A 22,699-nucleotide genomic window follows, 5' to 3' on the forward strand; every position below is an offset into this window, starting at 1 on the left:
CCTTTTTAGGAGACACCTGATCACAGCTGAACTCCCCGCTGCCCAACACAAAGAAGCTGCGTCTGATAACGCAATGCTTTCGTGTGTGCGCGTGTGCACCCGCCCCTGTTACTGAGGGTGCGTGTTTGTGTGTGGGACAACTGATGAGAAACTAGACGAGGGCTCTGAGGGTGGGTAGGTGGTCAAGCTTGTGATGTAGAAAGGTCCGGGGCACATCCACGTCAAAAGGCTGGTGAGGCTGTGTGAAGTTCTGCAGGATGTTTTGGGACAAGAGAGTTTGTTCTGTTTGCATTGTTCTGTGACGTTGAGTCTGCTGAGCTGGGGAGGAACAAGTACAGCTGGAAGGAGGCATCTAAATCCCAGGAGAAGATCGTTTTACAGCCGGTTGAGCCAACGTGAGCGGAGCCCAGTGTCATGGACAAATTCAAGGCAGCCATGGTTCTGGGAGCCGTTGGTGATGCCTTGGGCTACCGAAAGGGCCGCTGGGAAGGCTGCATCTCAGGCAAGAAGATCCAGGAGGAACTGGCCTCTCTGGGGGGACTTGGGGCCCTGAAAGTGGACCCTGACAACTGGCCCCTGAGTGACGCAACGCTGATGCACATCACCACAGCAGAAGCACTGGTAACAGGTACATATGATTTGATGATTGTCAAAGAGAAAGATTAGAGAGCAGAAATCATAGCAAAAGAGTACACACTCATTTGCTTCTTTGTTCTGTCTAACTTCACACAAAATTAATCAATCATCTTTATCTGTTTGTTCAATCAAATTTAGACACGTCAGGCCTGTATATTATTTAAGAGGACAAAAATAGCTTCTTCTATACAGTCGAAGGAAGATGCTAATAGATGCAGACTTGTATTTGAATGACAATCTGCTGACGTATCATAATCCATTATTGCCACATGGTTCATCAAAGATAAAATGTCAATAAAAGCCTAAATACAGATTACTCAAATGCCACCTGAAGCCCCCGCAGGGTGTCCAGGAGTTGCCAGGACAGAAAGGTTCAAAATAGACTACTTTGGAAAAGCTGATCCTCAGCTCTCCTTTCCTAAACAATAGCAGGTCAGACTCCTTCATAATCTACCGGTATCATATTTGGCTGCAGATGCGGTTCCAAGCCAATGACAGCGGCACTGTGAAATGGTGGTGACATCTATTGAGATTAGGAAACCCTATTTAGACACATTCCATCATGGCGGCACACATACAACCCACGGAGTGGAATGGATGTGTTGAATGTGGTTGTTTGCTTTACCAATCTTCTTACCAGCAAACAGTGTGTAAAAGTAAAGGTTAACAGCAGATATATAGTTACACGTTCTTATTTGAAGCTGGGAACAAAACTTGAATTAGTTTTTTTCCTCAACTCCCTCCTACTTACACACATTGATTGAAGAATTTGACATTAAGACTCCCTCAGCCGCTGTGTAACAGAATCTGAACCACAGTCCAGTCAAGAATGTGTAAATCCCCATCTTTCATCAGAGTCTTTGTCCACATAGGCAGAAACGAAACAGTATACACATAAACTAACTAGCAAGAGGGCTGTGGGGTCCGCTTGTGGATCCCCGTTGACCTCTTGGTGTGTGGAAGTGACTCCGCTCGCCCCGATGGCATGCTGGTCCTAATCTGTGGCGTGGCAGGCTAAGGCTAAATTTAGCCCAGCGCAGCACCACTCATCTCGCCTTGCATGCCAATCATGAATGACTCTGTCACTGTGTGTGTGCGTGTGTCCAGATTACTGGTGTCTGGAGGATCTCTATCGGGAGCTGGTGCGTCTCTATGTTGAAGCCACGGTGTCTCTCCAGGGCAGAGCCCCTGATCCTGCCACAGTGGAGGGCTGCATTCACCTCAAACCTCACAACTTCCTGCTCGCCTGGCATACACCCTTCAATGAAAAAGGTCATTGGAGATTTTATATATATATTTTAAAAATATATACTTAAACACTATTTTAGTATATCAAAATGTGTGTCTGGATGTGTGCACACATGTCTGTGTTCAGGGTCTGGCTTTGGGGCAGCTGCCAAGGCCATGTGTGTGGGAATGAGATACTGGCAATCTGAGAGAATAGACAACCTGGTGGAGGTCAGCATTGAGATCGGCAGAATGACCCACAACCATCCCACAGGTGACAATGTTGGCAGTCTCTAACTTACCCGCACACATCTTATCAACCTGCAGGCTGATTATAGTTATGCTGATAAACTATTCAACATTTTACCTGCAATGAGTATTTACTTATTGCTTATCTGGTGAGTTTGACATGTCAGTAGACAGAATCGGTGCAGTGACTTGTGGTGTCCCTCTTCAGGATTCCTCGGCTCCTTGACGACGGCCCTGTTTGCCTCCTATGCGATCCAGGGGAAAGCTCCCGTGACTTGGGGTCGCGACCTCATGAAGGTCATTCCTCGGGCTGTGGAGTACTGCAGGAAGACCATTCGACACATGTCAGGTGAGACTGCGTTTCTGTCTGCGTTGGTGACACGTCGTTTTACAGTATGGTTGATTGATCCAGGTCAACTGAAGCTTCTTTGTAGAAACACTCAATATAAGTTTGTCACAACAGTTTTCTGAGATAGTATGACCATCAGATGCGCTGCAAAATCTTACCAAGTATATTTGTCTAATAATTATTCAAAATATCACATAATACAAGACGCAATAACCTAACAAGTAACATTTCACTGAGATTAAGAGACAAGAGACAATAATGTACATCTTGAATATGTTAAGTGAAAACTGTCTACTTTTGAGCAATACACATACTAGTGAAATATTGCTCAAAATTAGTTTTCCCAGCTTATTTCAAGATAATTTCTGATCTCAAAAGGCCCAAATATGACAACTTGTTCTTGAAATCTGTCAAAACACCTCATATTCATTCTTTTCTTTTTTAAACTTATTTCTGAAGTGGCCTTTTTCCGTGAAAAAACAGTAATATGTGTTTGTGCACTCATATGCAGAGTATCAGGAAAACTGGTTTTACTTTGAGGCCAAGTGGCAGTTTTACCTGGAAGAGAGAGAGATTGAGATGGAAGAACAGAACAAACCTTCGTTCCCTGATCCCTATGATGTTGAGGAGACAGACAAAGTAAATCCTGCCTACCTCTCACACGCACACAAATAAATACATACATTAAAAAAAGCTTACATGCAGGTTAACAAAACCCCTAACAGGAGCAGTGTGCTGCCTTCACTCTGTCCTCGTTCATACAGATGTATAAGCGCTGGAGCTCAGAGGGCCGTGCGGGACGCAGAGGCCATGATGCCCCCATGATAGCCTACGATGCCCTTCTGGCGGCTGGCAGTGACTGGGCAGAACTGTGTAAACGAGCCATGTTCCATGGAGGTGAGAACCTGCATGACATTTTATAAAACGGAAGGATAAAAACACTCGGCCTGCTCACTGTGACTTCTGTGAAAATGCTGTTTTTTTCTTTTTAGGTGAGAGTGAAGCCACCGGCCTGATCGCAGGGTGTCTCTTTGGCCTCATGCACGGCCTGAGTCAGGTTCCCCCAGGACTGTACCAGGATTTGGACAAAAGAGAGCGCCTGGAGGAGCTGGGAGAAAAGCTTTACAAAGCAGCATCTGCCGAGAAGTGCCTAGACAAGTAAACCTGCTCTTCACTGGCCTGAACCCTGCTGGCTATCAGAGGAACTGCACATGGCTGTCAAACTGCTTCCCTTTGTCCCAAGTTCCCCTCTAGTCCCTTGGCAGTATCTCCATAATCTTAGGTGGCATATGTCCTCTCCTTGCCTCTCTTGCCCTCAACTCCTTGAATTTTGCTTGATACGGGCCTGTCATGAATTGAAAAAGTTGCAGCACCTATCACCCATATAGGTTTTGAGGCAGTGGAAAGGGGAGACCAATAGGGTATTGAGCTTCAGCCTATTTCTTATAAGATCGTCTCTCAGGAGCTACGTCTGCAATCCGTTTGCATAAAGGCCATGTTCTGTTGCAGCCAGGGAGGAATAACCTGCCTCCATCAAATATTAAATGACAGAACTGTGGAGGGGGGGGAAAAGAAAACGCTTCTTATAACCTTTATTTTAACCTTTTCCTTTTCTAAAGCTAACCTGTATTAACAAGAAGCACACAGTCATGGAGTATCTAATTCCTTTAAAACGGAGTATCTAATTCCTCAAAACAATGTGTAAACTTGATAAAGCCTAACTGATTTTAAAATACGTCTCTAGCCGCCGTAGGTTTTAATAGTTTTAATAGTTTTGATCTACAGGCTTTTCAAAGCATGCAACATGTGGTGGGATTTAAATTTTTTTAACTTGTATGCGTAAAGTTATTGAACTGTAGAGTATGTCATTGTATCCATACTGTGATCCATTATTATTATTGCACTGTGATGCTCTAATCAGGCATTACTGTACTATATTGTGAAAACACCATGACATTGTGAATATTAATGATATGAACATTAAAATGGACTCATAAATATATATATGATGCATGAAGTGCCTGTCTCTCTTTATCTTGACTACAACATTTCTTTTGATGGACAGCTCGTCTCCAACGCGATTTCCTCTTCTTGCTGCACAACCCTTCTCTGCAATCCCCCTGAACTAATCCCCTGTAACAAGTTCACACTGCTGGAGCACTTCACTTCAAGTCTGAACATTTTATTTCCCCTACTTCACTGCAGAGGTGGGATGACTTCTGGCACATCCAGTTCGAGTAGAAGTACTGTTTATTGAGTCAAATATCTCTAAGGTTGAAGATTATACTTAAAAGATAAAAAGCAGTCTTTTTGGAGATTACTGCGACTCGTTCTTTAAGTTCCCATATTTAGAAACTGTTAAAATGATGTGGTGCCATTATTCCATTCAGTACAGTAAACTCTATTTAAGATACTCTATCTACCTAAATACACAAACTAGTACAAGAAAGTGAAAAGGCTAAGTGAGGGTTTGGGTATCATCCTTCAACTCTGCTGTCGGTAACCGTAACTAATCAGGTATTTGCTTACCTGCAGGTGGTTACAGGGATTAAGTTATGCATGTCCTCTATTCTCCATAGACCAGATTCTCGGAAAACCAGTATCTGCCCTGATGCCAGTGTGTTGAGGAAGTTGGTTAGAGACCGCAACTGCCATCCTGTGCTCCGAGGGATTCTGGAGAGTCTTCTGCGTTACCTAACGCAGGATCTGCCCAGGTGGACCACCAGCAACAGAGACCCGGAGGAGCCAGGGTCGGATATTGTAGTTGAAAGAAACACATATTGGCCTGATCAGAGAATTGAGCATCTTCAGGCAAGTTGCCCTGTTGTTCATCTCCCTAAAGAGCATAAACTGACCATGGGAAAGATTGCTGAGACAGGTCCTAATATCCCTGAAAAATATTGGACAGATCCGCAAAAAGACAGGTATGGAGGAGAGCAGAAAGCAGGAGGATTAATACAACGCCGTCTCACCACATTCCAGCTACTCCAATCCAAATTCATACGGTCCACACCCAAACCTCCCACCACCCACCAAAGGGAGGTAGGACCTCTGTCCTCCAGCAGAGGAGAGGCAGGAAAAGCCAACCACTGCCAAGACAGTGAGCACGAGATTCACAAGAAGGAGCGGACGAGAAGAGATCAAGGACTGAAGATGGGGGGCAGAGTGAAAGATATCGTAGCCAAGTTCGCCGTGGCTGAGCAAAAAGAAAAGGGCGAGAACACGGCGAAGAAACAGCCGGTCAAACCAATGACGGCCGGAAGAGGGATCCTCCTATCCTCCCTGATGGAGAGGTTTGAGTCCATGGCCACTGTACGAACGAGGCGCGACTTTAAATGTTCACCTGAAAAGCCGTCTGCAGGAGTCAAGGTGACAAGTAGTGTAAGACAGAGGGTGCTTTGTCACGAGAGTAAGCTCCGACAAGGGCTGGATCACACTGTTCACAAACGAAACCAACGCAAGCAAATTAAATGTAAATCTGTGGGACGGCCGTTGAAAGAAAACCAAACTACAAATGGGCAGGAACCAAAAGAACTGCCGGCAGAGGCCGTTTTAACAAGTGTCAACTCAAACCTGGAAGAAAAACACAATTTGAAAACCGAGCACTCGGCTCAAAACTCTGAAGCTCACTGCTCACTAAACCGTATAAAAGATCAGGCTTATGATCACGACGTCGTGGGTCGGATGTCAGAGGAATATGATGAAATTCAGACTAGAGAAGAAACTACTCTCACCAGCAAGTTAAAATATGCACATCTAGAGCTGCTGTGTTTAACATGCGTCACCGAGCAGTCGCTGCCAGAGCCTCACAGGCTTTTTCCACAGGCGGAAGCCCAAGTGAAGCGTCATCTGGCGACCATCGTGACCTGCTGTCCTGTGTGGTCCACATGTGTAGACTCCTCTCCTCGACTATATTCTGTAGAATCATCAGAAAGCTCACACTTGGAAAAGATACCTAACTTAAGGACAGAAGTTCCTCATAGAGCTCCACTAAACATGAAACCAGGGGAACCTTCCACTGCAGCTACTGAAGGGAGATGCCCTACAGAGCCCAAAGTTGAGGGGCTATTGACACGTAAAGGCCACGGCCACGGAGCCGTGGAACACACACCCGAAGCTGTAAGCATTCAGAGAAGGTTGCCCAAGTATGTCATCCCATGTGTTTGTAGACATAAACAAGATGTTGATCATTCCTCCCCTTTGGTCTCAATGTCACCACCACACTCTGATACTTCCATGACTGCTTTCAACACTGGATTGGCGACGAGGGGAAGTAATCGTTGTCCTCCTAATAACGTGAAGGCACAAACCCTTATAACAACAAAAATGAAACCAGCAGAGGGTCGACCGCATGGACAGGACATGGAGGTCGGGGAGGGAGGACAAGAAGAAGTAAATACAATGGACATAAAAAGTCTTTCTGAGGACGCGGCCCGTGAGGCTGCATTTGAAGACAGAGAGACGTCTGCGGTAACATCGCCAAAGATACAGCGCGAGAGAGACAATCTAAAACAGAGACCAAAATATAAAACAATCAACTACGGGGATCCTTCAGTCAAACAAACATATAAACCCAAAGTCATACGATTTACTGACACCTTTACTTTCTAGGTTAGTACTATCGAACACACAGTGACGCACAATCGTACCTGACGATCTACCTTCATGATACACAGTGTATACACAGTCACAGCTGAAGAAAGTGAAGAGCTACATATTATAAATATTGGGCCACACTTGCCCATGCAAACCCCATTGCAAACACTTCTCTTCTGTATACGTTTATCACAAGATTTTTGATTCAAAGATTATTTTATATTTCAGATTCTGATTCTGATTCAGATTCAACTTTATTGTCATTGCACAGAGTACAGGTACCTGAGGCAACGAAATGTCGGTTAGCATCCGACCAGCAGTGCAAAGAGCGCAGTATATTTACAAACAAAGTGCAATGCAGATATAGTATACAGTGGATATGTATAATATATATATATATATATATACAGTATGTATATACAGTAAAGTGAAGGTGCAATAGGCTTGTATTAAAGGCCATTCCGTGTATTTGCATAGTAATTCCTGAAAGGACTCGACAGTATCTGGATGAGAGGAAAAGAAAAGATCACTTTAGTCCAAAGACTCGATGAATGTTTTTTATTGTTGTACAACCATCAGTGTAATTATCTTTTCTGCATTCATTTGGAGGATGAACAAGTAGAGCACACTGCATGAACGAAAACGGGTTATTTAGTAGGCGAGTTTGACTCTACACGGCTCTGAAGGTGTTATTCAATACAAATCTATGTTAATCCATCCAACCATTATCCGGGGGGGCTAAGTCCACATGCTTCTCTCGCTCCAGCGTTTCCCAACTCCTCCTGGGGAGGCGTTCAAAAGTCAAATAATGTCATTGTTAGGGTCACACTGCTTAAGTTTAACTGTATTCTGTATTATTTCCACCGATACAGATGCTCAACTCTCTTTTCATTCACTAAAAAGAAGCTACACAGTATTATTATTTTTAAATAAACATCTCAAAACTATAATAGCAGTCTATTAATGCTTCATCATCAATTCATCATTGTCACAGTGGAATGTGGTAATGGTCGTAGTATTTGCAACCATCGATTGAGTTTAAATGTATGAGTACACTTTTTTATACAAACTGTGTGTGTATTGATTACTCAATGAGGGACTGGAATACATAATCCATTTCATGATCTTCAATCAAATCAAAAGAGGATAGGGACATCATTTAATACACTCACACACTGAATTATCTTTGTGGTGTTTATGGAAATTAACAAAACCAAAAAGTGCAAGTGTTCATTACTTGACTACAACCAACCACATTTCTATCACCATGTGTCTTTTTCATTTTCTAAAATACTACAGGCGGGTTGTTTTGGAGGATTTCTTTGAACACTTGTCGTCCTGCCTGGAAGTGAGTAACAGTCACGGGTCCTCTGCTCCAGATGTTCTCATTAGCACATGTAACACATTGACATCTGGTGACTGGGTGTAAAGGTTGCATCATTTTGATACTTTTCCTTCTTTTACACCCTTTTCAATAAAAGAGCAAGAGGTTTTCATACTTTACTTGTGTAAGCCGTTCATACCATTTAAATTCACCCAAAATCACAAATTTGCCTTAGAGGGCTTTACAATCTGTACACATCCTCTGTCCAAAGGCCCTTACATCGCTACCCTACCCCCCCCCCCCCCCCCCCACAAAAAAAGGAAGAAACCTTAGTGAGAGCAACAGAGGAGGGATCCCTCTCCCATAGACACAAGTGCAATAGATGTCATGTGTACAGACATCGATAGATATATTTATTTAATGATAATATTAACTCATCAAAAGAAGGAATATGTGTATGTCAGGTTCCCACATGGGTGTAAAGCTGTGCTTGTGGGAAAGAGAGAGATACACTGATGAGTGCCATGAACCCTGGGCCTTGTTCATTTATTAATTAATTAATCAATTAATCTATCTATCTAAACTCAATGTCACATGTACATTCCCAATGATTTTAAGGACTGTGGGAGCTCTTAATCCCCCATGCAGCAGACATGTTTTTATTTGACTGGAGCAACGCTGCCCAGCAACAGCAGGTTAACAGGTAGCTGTATTTACCTGTGCTACGTGGCTGCCCTGGAGAGGGTGTGCTGCCTTCACGTGTTATCAGACATACGAATACTGTTTAGAGCAAATTGGGTGACCATAGACTGGGGGTGAATTCAACCTGTGTGAAGTTGTTGGCCATGTCTGTGTCAACAGTTGATGTTAACGTGGTATGTACAATGGCGAATAAATGTTTGTGCAAAATATTCTGAAATGCCAATTTTTACAAATCATTTTCATCAAAATAGGGACAGTGGTTTACGAGTGCAAGTCAATTGTTGCTTTGAGTTAATATATAAGAAGTGATAAATAAGTGTGTTACAGAACATTATAAACCGTATAATCAGAAAAGGGCGCTTTCTTGTGAAAGAAAAGTGGTCCCCAGTTTCCAGTAGGTCTACATACTGAAGGACGAATAACGGCAACGCCAACAAAACAAGTACTTCAAACCTCTCAGCTCCACTATTTCTCAACCAAAGCGCCATGAATGCGCCATAAGTCCCACTGCGCCTTTCCCAGAAGTGGGATGTTCCGGGAATCACTCGAAAGCAGCATTAGGTCTGATCGACGTGTGTCCTCGGGGTGAACGTCACGAGTCCGAAATCCTCCGCGGAGTCACCGACGTCAGTTGGTCCGGACAAGAAAGGTGGAAGGGACTAGTGTTGTTGGGCCCCACTGGGTCGCGTTCATGTAGTCGGTAAGCGCGGTCGGTTCCACCCCGAGGAGCGAGCAGCAGGTGCACGCGGATGGCGATACAACTCGGGCCAAACTCCGCTTTCTCCGCTCGGCGTGAACGTCGGCGTGTCGGCACGTGTGTGAAGAAACGAGCGAACGCGAGAAAGTCACTTTGTTTTGGGGAAAAGAGCGTAAGAGCGCGACTCCCTGCTGTCTCCTCTCGAGGGTAACGTCGGCATTGGGAAGGGGGGGGGGGAGAAGAAAAGAAGAGGCATACGCGTCTCGTCCCGTCTCTCTGCACGCGAACATGGAGAAAAGTTAACGCGGAACGTGAACGTTGACTCAAAGTTCCCTCGAGCGCGACTTCGACATTTGAGAAGCGTATCTATGCGTTTTGATTTGCGAAAGGAGAAAATCAACACCCTGGATTAATGAGCTACGTGGCGAGACTCTAGCGCAGGTTTCCAGGGTATCGCCGGAGCAGAAGAGGAGCAATGGAGAAGGACAAGAGGGCGACGGGCGGCCGGACCCGCTCCCCGGATGGCCGGGCCCGCTCCCCGGATGGCCGGGCTCAGGACCGGGTGAACAGGTAGCTGCTGGCTGCTGGTTGATTTTATTTATTTATTTATTTATTTTACCTAGTTTTTTTTTTTTTTTTTGCTCATTAGAAATGTGACTTTTTTGTGGTTTGCGCAAGATGTGCAAATATAACTACACTGCGTTTTGGTTATTCAGTGAGTACACCTGACAGCCAACAGCCTAATAATAGTTACATCCTACCTTTCAAGAATATAGCCCAGTCACCTTTTGTTGAAAGGGTTTTAGATTCAACTTCCTGGTCATTTATAGGTGCTGTTTGTGGTTTTCTAATAGTCTATACACCCCATCTTATACAAACGAGGGTAGACTATTTTTATTTAAATTTATTTAACCAGGAAAAGCCTCATTAAGATTACAAATCTCCTTTACAAGAGTGTCCTGGTCAAGACAGCAATAGCGCATTTAACAAAGTTTCAGACATACAACATAAAACGGTGACATACAATAACAAAAAAAGACTAAATATTAAGAAAAAAGTCTCAATGTACAATATAGTCAATCAACAGCTCCCTAAAACAATTGAAACAACAACTGCATGTTATATTTTTAGATATTATATAACTGCCTTATTGTCATTGAGTATTAAACTGACATCTGAGTGTTTTTTTTTGTTTGTCCACTCAGTCTACATGTAGGCGAAACGTAGGCTTAAGAATGTTTTGCTTTTTTTGGGGGGTGTTTTTGTTTGAAATCCACACTCATCTCTGCAGTATGTTAAATTTATTTATTTTTTAAGCGAAGGGGAGCTGTAGCCCAGTTCAAAGAAACAGGGACCGATAACCCCAAACAACACCTGAAGTCTGGTGCCACATTCACACTGATGTGTGGGCTTGCGTTTGTTTTGACAACAGAGTTGTCCTAGATCAGTAACATAACATTTGCATAATGATACCTTTTTTCTTCTTCCTTCTCCACCCAATATTATCAGAGATATACTATTTAGAGCCGGCACTGTGTGTAGTATATACAATAGAACATCTATGGTTAAAGTGTGCTTGAACATGTTTAAAACAGATGTCTTCCATGTTGCTGGGCTGCTGGTGCATTTTATCTCCAGGGATGACTTTGCTCTTGTGAAAGGGTTAAGCTGCAGGAAGATTATCGTGTTACCTAAGGAATTAGCTTGCGCCACCTACACCGACAACTTTATTCATCTACAAGCAGATGTAGGTATTGCAGATACACATGCTGTATAAGATTACTTCACACCACCTTTTTGTGGTCCAATCGAGTTATGCATGAATGAGGTGCTAAGTGAGTGGGTATGACATGGCCCTAGCAGGTAAATTGTTCTGGACTAATTATTGACTGATTGTCTGCTTGCTAATTCCTCTTTTTAGATGCGTCTAATAATGCTGTTAACAGTTTCTTCCTCTGCTTTTTGGCTCAGCGTGGACCCGTATGGCTTTCAGCGCTCAAAGCACTTTGATTACGAGTCATATGAGGAGCTCATGTCCGAGTATCTAGTCGTGCTCACCCGACGATCCATCAAGTGGTCCAAGCTGCTGAAGGGCCAAAGCAAAGTGCAGAGGAATGTAAAACGTGAGTGTGAGAAGCGAACACACGCCACTATCCAAGCAGAGCAGAGCACAACGTCTTCAAAGCGGCACTAAAGTAAAATGTTCCTCCTCTCCTTCAGTAAAGCGCTATGTTCGTAAGGGGATTCCCAATGAGCACCGGGCTCTGGTCTGGATGGCAACCAGCGGGGCTCAAGACCAGCTCGAGAAGAACCCGGGACACTACCAGGCCCTGCTCGGAGCCCAGCACGACCCCAAACTGGTGGAGACCATCTGCACAGGTGAGGCCCTGAACAGTTTCTTATTTGGCTGTTTGTCCACTCAGACTGTCTTAAAAGCCCGGGCACACACTAAGCCAAGCTCAAAGACATCGCTTCACTTTTTCCATCGGAGAACTGTGATCTAGAAAAGTTTCTAATCCAGAGATCAGCGCAAACATCCAAAACTCATCTGCTAATTATTATCACTCCAATGTCAATTTGAGTAACAGTCCCATGGTTGCCTGGCAAGGTTTAGTTTTTGCTCTTTTCATGTGGTCTAAACATTTCGTTTGAATACCCAGTCAGAGAATTCTTTCTCTCTGACTAACTCTGAGGTCGATGCAGTCAGTCTGCTGATTCGGCTCAACGGCTGCTGATTTGTGCTGACTCCAGCCAACAGTGCCAGACACGCTGCAAAAGCCCCGTCCAACACGCCATTCACACCTGGCACACTGATTACCAGCCGTTTTGGTGACCAAGGACTCTAGAAAGTTATCACGACCACAATCATTTTATCCTCCGCCTCTGAGATAGCAAATTAAACAACTTTACCCCTGTGGGTAAACGCTACTGTTGGGTCACGTTACAAAGTGAGACCAGAAATGTATTTGACTCGGTACATTTCTCGGTGACGCTGCATTGTATTGACGCAAAGGTTCGTTCTGTCCATAGTCCATTTAGTATTTAATAAAACATATTTTAGCTGGCTGTGTGTGTGTGGGGGGGGGGGGTAGTAAAATATCTAACAAAACAGCACAACATACATTAAGTTTTCCTAGCTTTACCTGTAAAAAAAAAAAAAAAAACATAAATAAAGGTTATTTAGCTATTTAAGTTTGCATTCAGATGTCGTTTGAATCCAAGTCTGATGTAGACTGTCTCGCTTCTTCTTTTCAACAAACCTGCTGTCACGCACCCATAAACACACGGCACTAAATGCACATTTTGGTCTTTTCCTTTCAGACTTGAACAGAACATTTCCAGACAACGTCCAGTTCCGCAAGACATCCAACCCTTGTCTGCAGAAAGCCCTGTACAACGTGCTGCTGGCTTATGGCCACCACGACCCAGCTGTGGGCTACTGCCAGGTGATATTACTGCCCAGATCCAGCCTGAAATACATTTTCCATAAAACCTTCTTACATCTTGCTGCGCATGTGACAAAGATTTTAAGTGTAAAGTAAACATCCAAAACGGACTTAAATATGTACTTTAATATTTATTAGCCAAAGTAAAGAAGACAGAATATATATATATATATATATATATATATATATATATATATATATATATATATATATATATATATATATATTTGAGTGGGTGAAATCATTATCATTCTGAAGAGTCTTTTATATTAGTGAGTGAACACGTGTCCAACGCGTATCCAAAGACAGGCTGTGTGTTTCAGTATAGCCTACGTTAATCATTAGCATTTGAAAGGCACATTTCCTTCACCGGCGCATACGCAGTCTGGTTTGCAATTCAAATCGGCAGCAGGGCCGATGGGTCCATCTCTTGTGAAGTACAACTAGAACCCATCAATGTGTAACCGTACACAGCGTGTTTCTGTTTGAGATGTTTTCGTCTTTGTTTTTCATGTGTAGTGCACACACTCAATGCTATTCAAGAGCTCCACCATCTCCAATAAAACCTGCTCAGACCGGATTGCAGGACACAAGTGTGACCTGAGTCTCGTTTGTCTTCAGGGGATGAACTTCATAGCTGGCTATCTGCTTATTGTCACCAAGGATGAAGAGAAGTCCTTCTGGCTGATGGACGCACTACTTGGTAGAATCTTACCAGGTGAGTGTGTGACGAGGAGTCGCGGTCGTCCCTTAACTCTGAGCTGATAATAATACAGCTGGAGGTCTTTATCTGTCTGCGGCTTAAGACCTACGGCATGTTTTCATTTGTGTCGCAAACTCACTCAAACGAGGAAACGTCACAATATGAATTAATTGAGATAATTCTGTGTTTGTTTGTTTACGTTTACAGACTACTACACTCCATCCATGATGGGGCTGAAGACGGACCAGGAGGTGTTAGGGGAACTGGTGAAAGTCAAGCTCCCCGGAGTCTGGCAGACCATGATGGATCACAATGTCATGTGGACCCTGGTGGTCTCCCGGTGGTTCATCTGTCTCTTCATAGACGTCTTGCCTGTAGAGGTGAGTGCATCAGTGTGTATTTCATGGTGCGTTATCTTGAGTCAAAATTGCTCCATAAGGTTCAGGACATAACGGAGTATGTGACAAGTCGAAGACAAATTTTGGTTATTAGCATTCAGGACTTCACACAATGCATATATGAAATAACAAAGTTATTGTTGATGTTTTGTTGTTAAAATGTGCTTCTGATTACTAAAAAGATCAAAGCTTCGTCAAAGCACACTGTTAAAAAATACCGTTCAGTAAATCCATGTGCTTTATTCAAGCGCTTCTATAAATAAGCTTTTTGTTCCTTTTCCTCCAACGTGGAATGTCTAACCGACCACCTAAAAACTCCTTCTGTTGGCCTCGGGACGGGCGGGGACTGTTATGTGTATCCTCCAAATACAGACGGGGCTTCACTCGGAGGGCATAACACACAGATGATCACACTATTCCCAGCAGGAGTTAGATAGATAGATAAGTACTTTATTTATTATTTATTTTGCAGAGGGCCAACATAGCCAGTACAGTGAAAAAGTGTCAGTGTAAACGTAAACAGTGAGTAAGTAAGTTGGGGGCTGTGAGTTATTACCGCAGCAACAAGGACACGATTCCTCATTTGTGTGTATTTACTTCCACGAGCTGGTTGGTGCTTGGCTGTCACTCTTCATTCAACTGGTTTATTGATGTTTTGGAGTTTCTCATGTATGAAGGCAAAACACTAAATATTCTCCAGCACTAGTGATAACTCCAGACACATACTCTAGGTGGCAGTATAAATGGTTTTCAACATTAGTGCACTCACAGGTAAATATTGTACTTTTATGATGACGTGAAAGTGCTCGCAAAAGTAATTTGCGTGCACGGCGGTTTGAGATTCAACCACGGATGGATCTCATTTGTGTTTGCCGATATTAACCGCGATTTGCACTCAAACTAATGTCTTACTTTCCTAAAGTGTTTGTTCAAACCGCAGGTTGAACTTCATATCCTATCATCCCTTTTGCATGTGCTCACTGGTGGGATTTACTTCTTCGGTCCCGTTTCTCTGCAGACCGTTCTGCGGATTTGGGATTGCTTGTTCTACGAGGGCTCTAAAATCCTGTTCCGTGTAGCCCTGTCACTGATCCACCACAACCAGGCTCTGATTCAACAGGCCCGGTCGCTGCCGGACGTCTGCCAAAACTTCAAGCAGATCACACACGGACCAGTTGTTGAAGAATGCCACACTTTCATGCAGGTAAAAGAAAGGGGAGGTATCCATCACTGGACAGACCAATCGGTATACAACGGATGTCCCTTTTATTATTAATCTCATAATCCTGGTGTTTCTCGCCCTTCCCAGAAAATCTTCATTGAGCCAGGAAGTCTCTCCATGGCAACCGTGACTAAGCTGCGGGCGACATGTCGATCTCGCTTGGTTGCAGAAGAGTCCTGAACCAAACTCGACTGCCTGTTGCTCAAACTCACTACACATTCCACCGGGACGGGGAGCTTCTTCTCTTTTTCCACCAACTAAATGTCACAGGAACTCATACAGCCCAAGTGTAAATATATATGCTGGAAGGAGATTATTCTTAGCAATGTGCTGTATGAGCGAACTATTCCATTTGAAATTAACACACTTTTGATATATTTTGCACTTTACTAAGAAAGTCAGAGACACTGTAGAGAAAAAGGTTTTGCAGCAGACGGTCAGGTCCGATAAATAGTGTCGCACCACCAAGAGGCCTACTGTATTTCACATTGACGGGGAAATGAAGACTGAGAATACTGCATGCGGTTATTTCTTGCTGCGGTAATAATCAAATGTGAATTATGATTTTATGAAAATGTATTTTTTCAAACATTTCTAAATCTGATTCATGTACTTACTGGTTTAGATTTTGAGCAAATGCTTTAGTTCCACTCCTCAATCATTAACTCAAGCGCACTATGATGAATTGAATGAAGTTTAAATGAAAGGGTCGCTCTCTTTCTCACGGTGTGTCCCGTTTGGTTTGTGTTTTAAACAAAGTACTGATATCAGATTTTGTTGCAATGGTCAAAAATAACCTTTGAGATTATCTCCTCTCCCACACAAAAGAAAATCAGTGCTGGAATTTTAATATTTTTATTAACTTTCAGTAAGATGCATAATAGAAAATGGATCAAATCAGATCAAACCATTTCCTATAAAATTAAAAGAAAATCACTACAATTCATATTGGTGGGGCAAGAATGGGAAAACAAATCCGGTTACCTATTCACCTGTAATATTAAAAACATTTTAATAATGCAGTCGCACTCTGTACAGATGGACAACTACACAGTCAAAGCCTTTGTCATCACAATTACCAGACTGTGTTTAATTAGCTGAACGAAGTTGGAAAAGACACTCGAGGGCTTTCCCTTTTCTTAGAACTATCTTCATCTGGTGAAGTTGAACAAATAAATGCTAGTGAGCATGTTTGAAATGTTTTTACTTGCGCACACAAACCACAACAACTTAGAAAAATACATTTGTCCTACAGCTCATTTGACCTTCCTCCTGCCTCGTTAATTGCATATTAAATAAATAATGACATGGCTGAAAACAGCAGTTCAAGCAAATTCAACCAATTCCGAGAACATAATGGGACAAGAGTCGACAGCTGGCGGTGAACTTGCTACAGAAACTTCCAACTGCCTCCGCCCTTGATTGTGTAAAGACTCTGTCCTCTCGGGCTTCATCAAGATGCAAACCATCTGAAGCTAGCAGGTCTTTGGCTTCTCATCACAGAGAAAGTGAAAGGAAAATAAAAAATATCCAGAGGTCAAAGAGGATATGCAAAAACATGCACTTGCCACAGAGTAAACTGCTTCCACTCACTCACGCCTCCACAGTCTACTACTTGCTCGCACACCCTGGCTCATGTTCAGATGGTCTGGTATCCAGCATGGCTCCTCCTCCTGCCGATCAGATATGCAATGAGGACGATCAGCACCAGGCCGGCGAGAGCTGCTCCGACAATGATGGGGATGAGCATCTGGTCTTGGTCCACCTGACACTCCTCCGCTGGAGATGCACACAAAAGATAAAAGTGAACATTGTATTGCTGAATTTGGGAATCTTTTACGCAGCCGTTCTTTCAAAGTTAACAAATATGCCTTTAAAGCTCCCTTATTGGGACAGTATTTAGTTTATAAGGGGAGTTACATGCTTTAACTATTTCTTATTTTTCAGAAACAAAAGTGGTATCTTTTCATCCAACTCTATACAAGAAATCATATTTCCCAAAATGTCAAATTATTTCTTTTAATCTGCACATGTTTTTGAAGCCAAGGTGAAAAATGTTAACTGAAATGGCAATTAATGTCTCTATCAGACTAAAGCAGCTTTCCCACGAACGACCTCATCGCCATCAACATGAAGGTCAGAGGACAAAGATAAAGAAAACTTTTTTTTACCTGTAGCAAACTGGTTGGTGGTGACTTCAAAGGGTTGGACCTGCAGTCTGAATGTGTTGAGAGAGAAGGTTGTCGCGACAACCAGAGTTTGCTCTGCGTTGCACATGTAGGAGTGGCCCAACGTACTCCGTAGGTAGTCCAGACTAGTGTTGCTGGCTGAGAAGGGCGCTGTGGAGAGAGACGGATCGGCAATAGTTGAATTAAGCTAATCGGAGACGAGTCAAAAAGTATGTTGCTGCTGACAAATGACATACCAGTTGCATCTGACAAATTAGCAAGCAGAGTTATCCCACTCAGGTGGTACTTGTTGCTCGTGGAGTTCTGTGGATGGGAGGAGAATGATGATTGAATAATTACTTGTCCCCACGCACACCAAAACAAAAACAAACTGACCAGGTAGCTAAATTCACCAAAAAGGCGAGGGACGATCTTACCAGAGTGAAGGTGAAGTTGAGCGTGCTGCTTCCCTCCTGTGCCAAAACCAAAGAAGCGCTGCTGGCTTCACATGATCCGGATGAACGCGTCAGATTGGGAGTCAGGTTGACTAATTCTTGGATGGTCTGGCAAAGTAGACAAAGTCTGGTTTATCTGCAGTTAGTTCCGCAGAGTAGACGGACCGTACTTATTCATTATCTTTTACCTTGTTCTGCGATAGAGAGAAATAGGAGACGTTGAGCTGCAGTCCCATCTGGGCCAGGAGGCACACAGTGCCGTTGAGGTTGTTTACCGAGTAGGTTCCCCGCTCGGGTGTTCCTGGCGGGGGCGGCGCTGGAGCTGCGGTGGTCGTCGTGCCGGCAGTGGTAGGTGGAGCCGTAGTGCTGGTCTGATCTGCCGTGCATACGCTTTCTGTGACGGGGGAAGTGACAGAGAGAAATGTGTGAAACAACCTTAAAAGACGTGGGTCCAAACGACCGGGACACAGAATCCGAATGGTTACCTGTCGGACTCAGGTCGTTTCCTGGCATGTACGCCTCAAGCCTCATATCGGAGAAGGTGACAGCTGCTCCGCCAACTCCAAAAGTGGAGGGGCTCATGCAGCGGTAGGTGGTGTTGATTGTCGCCGAGATCCCAACTGAAGGCAAAACCACAATGACCACGCCTAGGAACGAATAAAGACCCACAACAAATTACTAATACGTCTACATGTGTTCATGGTGTACTGACTTGCTCGTCTGAAATGTGCTTTAGAAACTATTAGTTTCTTTATTTCTGACAAACAGTGATCTTCAAATGTTGTTTTTTCATTCATGCTACACCAGTTCTTCCCGCTGTTGCCATTACTCCCCTGACCCTCATTCCCTTCATTAACTTTTTGTAGATAAAAATAACTTATGCCCCTGTCTGTTGGTGCTTTACCGACTGAATCAGACTGTTCATTCAACAATGTACACCTTTCCGTGCTACCATCACGCATAAGGTCACTTAAGTTGGTCGCTGGTGCCGAGTGAACATATCTGCGCTCTCTTCCATTAATGCAACATTTTCAACTTTCCTTACTTTAAATATTAAGATCAACAACCAACTGTCCGGCGCCGTGCAGGTTCAGTTTGTTGCTGATGCTTTGTGCTCACCGGATCTGTTAGCCTCCGGGAAGATGGAGGCGTCGCTGAGGTTGTACTGCAGCGTCAGGTTAGCAACACTGTACAGGATGCCGTTGGTTAAGAAGCTCAGCCCCAGCGCGTGGCCTGATCCAAACACCGCCACCAGCCATGGCGAGCTACCGTCTGTGCCGCATGATTTGCGACCTGCGTCGACCACGGTGGAGTTGGGAAGAGGGACCTGCACCGTTCTCTGAGGAAAGACAAAGTGATGAGACCGGCGCTCACAAAGAGAGACGATCAACGCAGCAGCTTCCAAAAATGGAAGTGTTGCCGTCATTGTACATACTGTGCTGCTGGAGGTGTTGTATGTGATGGAGAAGGTTGCGGAGAGATCAGCCTTGATGCAGGTGGTGTTCCCCTCGGTCACATTAAGGGTGACCGCCTGAATGCAGCCTGGAGAGGAGAACATAATGAGCAGGGAGGAAAATAATTTCCATGAGAAACATCTTGAAAAAACAAACTCACTTACAAACTAAAATATGCTGCAAAAAGAAATTATTTTTAAGGTGTCTTTCTCCAATATTTTGGGCAAATAGTAGTAAACAACCTTAGGTGTTTATATCTCATAATACTAAACAACACATATTGACCTGATGCTCAGTTAAACTAACTTAATTGGCTTGATATTAGAATACACGCTTGTACATTTAATGCGTAGTCATTATGGGTCATGTATTTGACTTGCCCGGTTATAAAGGTGAGCACAGATAACAGCAGCGATGGCATGACCAAAATAATACACGATAAAGCAGTTCACACAAGCCGCCACCACCAGAGGTCTGCAGACAGCTGAGTGAGAAGTGCACGCACGCACGCACGCACGCACGCACGCACGCACACACACACACACAGTCAGGAGGAGTCATACTTGTTGGCTCTGCCCATCTGACGACCTCCACAATTGCGTGGTATTAATACCTTCATACCATGGAAACTGTCAACTCACTGATCTGTGTCTTTGTGTGTCGGTGGGTGTAACTCTCAAACATAGTTTGAACGCTAAGGTGGCTTTTCAAGTACTTATCAATCCCACAACGCAAAGCCTTAAAGAAACCTCACCCACTTTCACAACACAGTAACGCAATACTGGAGTTTCACCGCTTGCTTCACAATTCCCAGAATGTCTACCAAGGAGCTGAGGCAGTTACTTTTGGTTAACTTTCCAGCACAGGTTCATATTTAATGTACTGTATGTTAGTTAAATGGCTGCCTTGCTGCAACTTGAGCCCGGTGCCGCTTCTCATTTTAGCCTGTAAACACCCGGCAGACGGTTTGCACAACCCTGCAATCTGATCATGAGGTAAAGGTGTGTGTGTGTGTGTGTGTGTGTGTGTGTGTGTGTGTATAAAGTGTTGAGCTCCAGTGAGGAGCGTCAGAAGGTCGTCGTCGAGAAGAGAACCAAAACAGAAAGGAATCCCGACTCTGCCACTTGTGTTGTGAGGAAATGCTGGCGCAGGCAGAGGTTTTGAACTCTAAGGTCATCGGGGTCTGTGGAAAACAAACCTGTACACCCGGAATTCATACAATGATTCAAGTACTTGATGGTTAAAAAATAAATAATACAACTGCATTGGCCTGATTTCCTTCGTCCGTCCGTCCGTCTGTTCAGGCCGATTAAACTGGTCCTAAACTAACAGTGCCAGTAGGCCTCTGCTGGGCTGTGTGCAACACAAAGCCATCACAGTGGTCACGTGAAGCTCTCAGACCACACAACAAAGAGGCCAATCCGCTGCTCCGCAGCAGCAACACATCCGGGGTGTTACATTGAAACAGAATAACGTCCAGGCACTTCTCCTGCGACTCCGGTCCGTTTTGACACAATTGTGTCAAAACAACAACAAAGGTCATCTGTCCTTAGTTAAATTACCTTCGTTGTTGTTGTTTGTTTTTTTACGACAGGTTCATGTGAAACTTTAGACGTGGGATATGTCTCTACTTGTTTACTGGCCCACACCGAGAAGTCCCTCATGGGTTCGCGTCCTATCTCCCACTCATTAACGTCGCACGCGCTACTACCTGCCGATCGACTACTCTGTTGCAGCTAAACGAGGGAACACCTGCGCTCAGGTTGAGTTTCCTGTTCATCAGGTGAACTGGTCACAACAACACTTGACACTTCAACGGAGCCGCCAGGTTGCGTGACGTCGTTAAGTCCGACGGCGGCGAGAGGCTCTGACGTTACGACCGCAAAACACTCACCGAAATCCGCAAACCAGGCGACGATGAGCGCGGCCACCGCGTGAGAGAGTCTCATCTTTTCGAGGGCGACCTTCTCCTCTGTGTTGCTCCCCCCGTAGCGCAGCGACCAAAGCCCGAGGAGGTGTTGGGTCGCGCTGCGGGCGCAGGTGGGTCGGCCGTTAGCTAAAACTGTGGCGTCACCGCTGCTCCTCTTCCTGTGGATGTCGACGCCGCTCCGCCGCGTGAACACACCGGTACGAGTCGTTTAGTTAACACTCCTAACGCACGTCCCGCCAACGGAAACTACCAATACACGCGCTTAGACGTTGGTCCCAGCCACAGCGACTGAACACACCACCACGTCCCGTCATGTGAACTGGTGGAGCTCAGCGCCACCCAGTCACGTGAGACCACCCCCTCCTTTCTCCCACGAGCGCAGTCCGAGGCGAACAAATCGCCCCACTGCTCCATTATCAAAATCTGTTCCGGCAGAGTCACGGTTAACACGGCGCTCTCCCGTGTAAGATGTCCGGCCTACAGACTCACATGGCTGGACATAATGTCGGGTGGGTGTAAAGAGGCAACTAGCTAATGAGAAGCAAAAGTTAACTTCCAGGGATAATATTTTAATTCTCCTTCGGGGAACTCACACGAAAAACACAACATCATGCACATTTGATAGCTGCCCGGGTGGGAATGCGCACTTGAACGCAACATAAATGTCATGTAATCAGCTACGGTATATAAAAAGTATCGAATGACCTGGATTAACCTTTATATACGGGGTTGTAGCATGTGAGAGAGTATATATATATACACACACACACAGCTGTGCATGTGTTGTGGGTAGTCAGCTGACACCATCATCAATTCACGAGGGTGCGTAAAACCCAAAGAGGAACGCACAGGCTGCTTTAATGCTGCTGCCCAAGACTTATCAGGGCCCTGCTACATTCTCCCTGCGTAGCTCGGCCTCACTCTTTCACAAAGACGTGGCGTTTTCTTGTCTAGTAATGAGACTAAAATGTTTAAGCTCCATTTCATCATCGTCATCATCCACAAGCTGTACATTCGCTGCTGTGATAGTGAAAGCATTCAGAAGTTATCTTTCAGTTCCACCTTCCTGTAAATTGAGATATTTAAATCCCGAATTGCTAAATTTTCTCCCAAAGTGAAAATAGCAGGAGCCCTCACAAGTGA

At 44.3% G+C, this 22,699-nt stretch overlaps 3 protein-coding genes across 4 annotated transcripts; 2 read left to right on the top strand and 1 right to left on the bottom strand.

Annotated features, from left to right (window-relative positions):
• Positions 1-52: 52 nt before the first annotated feature.
• adprhl1 (ADP-ribosylhydrolase like 1) lies at positions 53-4,268 on the top strand. The gene is made up of 7 exons (XM_034527878.1): positions 53-628; positions 1,744-1,908; positions 2,012-2,137; positions 2,321-2,461; positions 2,973-3,100; positions 3,226-3,358; positions 3,454-4,268. Exons 1-7 carry the CDS (start codon positions 415-417, stop codon positions 3,621-3,623), a joined length of 1,077 nt encoding a protein of 358 aa, XP_034383769.1. The 5' UTR covers positions 53-414; the 3' UTR covers positions 3,624-4,268.
• Positions 4,269-9,626: 5,358 nt separating this feature from the next.
• On the top strand, positions 9,627-16,740 carry grtp1a (growth hormone regulated TBC protein 1a). Its single transcript, XM_034557106.1, has 8 exons — positions 9,627-10,350; positions 11,752-11,903; positions 12,001-12,159; positions 13,102-13,226; positions 13,848-13,944; positions 14,137-14,309; positions 15,346-15,531; positions 15,637-16,740. Exons 1-8 carry the CDS (start codon positions 10,256-10,258, stop codon positions 15,727-15,729), a joined length of 1,080 nt encoding a protein of 359 aa, XP_034412997.1. The 5' UTR covers positions 9,627-10,255; the 3' UTR covers positions 15,730-16,740.
• Positions 16,737-21,969, bottom strand: lamp1a (lysosomal associated membrane protein 1a). 2 transcript variants are annotated; one of them, XM_034557086.1, is made up of 9 exons: positions 21,521-21,969; positions 19,608-19,714; positions 19,292-19,511; positions 18,658-18,819; positions 18,361-18,566; positions 18,155-18,280; positions 17,975-18,041; positions 17,721-17,888; positions 16,737-17,328 (listed from the first exon to the last, which is right to left on the bottom strand). In XM_034557086.1, the coding sequence occupies exons 1-9, from the start codon at positions 21,573-21,575 to the stop codon at positions 17,189-17,191; spliced, it is 1,251 nt and encodes a 416-aa protein (XP_034412977.1). In that variant the 5' UTR covers positions 21,576-21,969; the 3' UTR covers positions 16,737-17,188. The 2 variants fall into 2 exon arrangements, with proteins under 2 accessions (XP_034412977.1, XP_034412985.1); XM_034557094.1 differs by lacking the exon at positions 21,521-21,969 and adding an exon at positions 20,825-21,482.
• Positions 21,970-22,699: the final 730 nt, after the last annotated feature.

The sequence above is a fragment of the Cyclopterus lumpus genome, chromosome 3 (genome assembly GCF_009769545.1).
Source record: "Cyclopterus lumpus isolate fCycLum1 chromosome 3, fCycLum1.pri, whole genome shotgun sequence".
Lineage (NCBI taxonomy): Eukaryota > Metazoa > Chordata > Actinopteri > Perciformes > Cyclopteridae > Cyclopterus > Cyclopterus lumpus.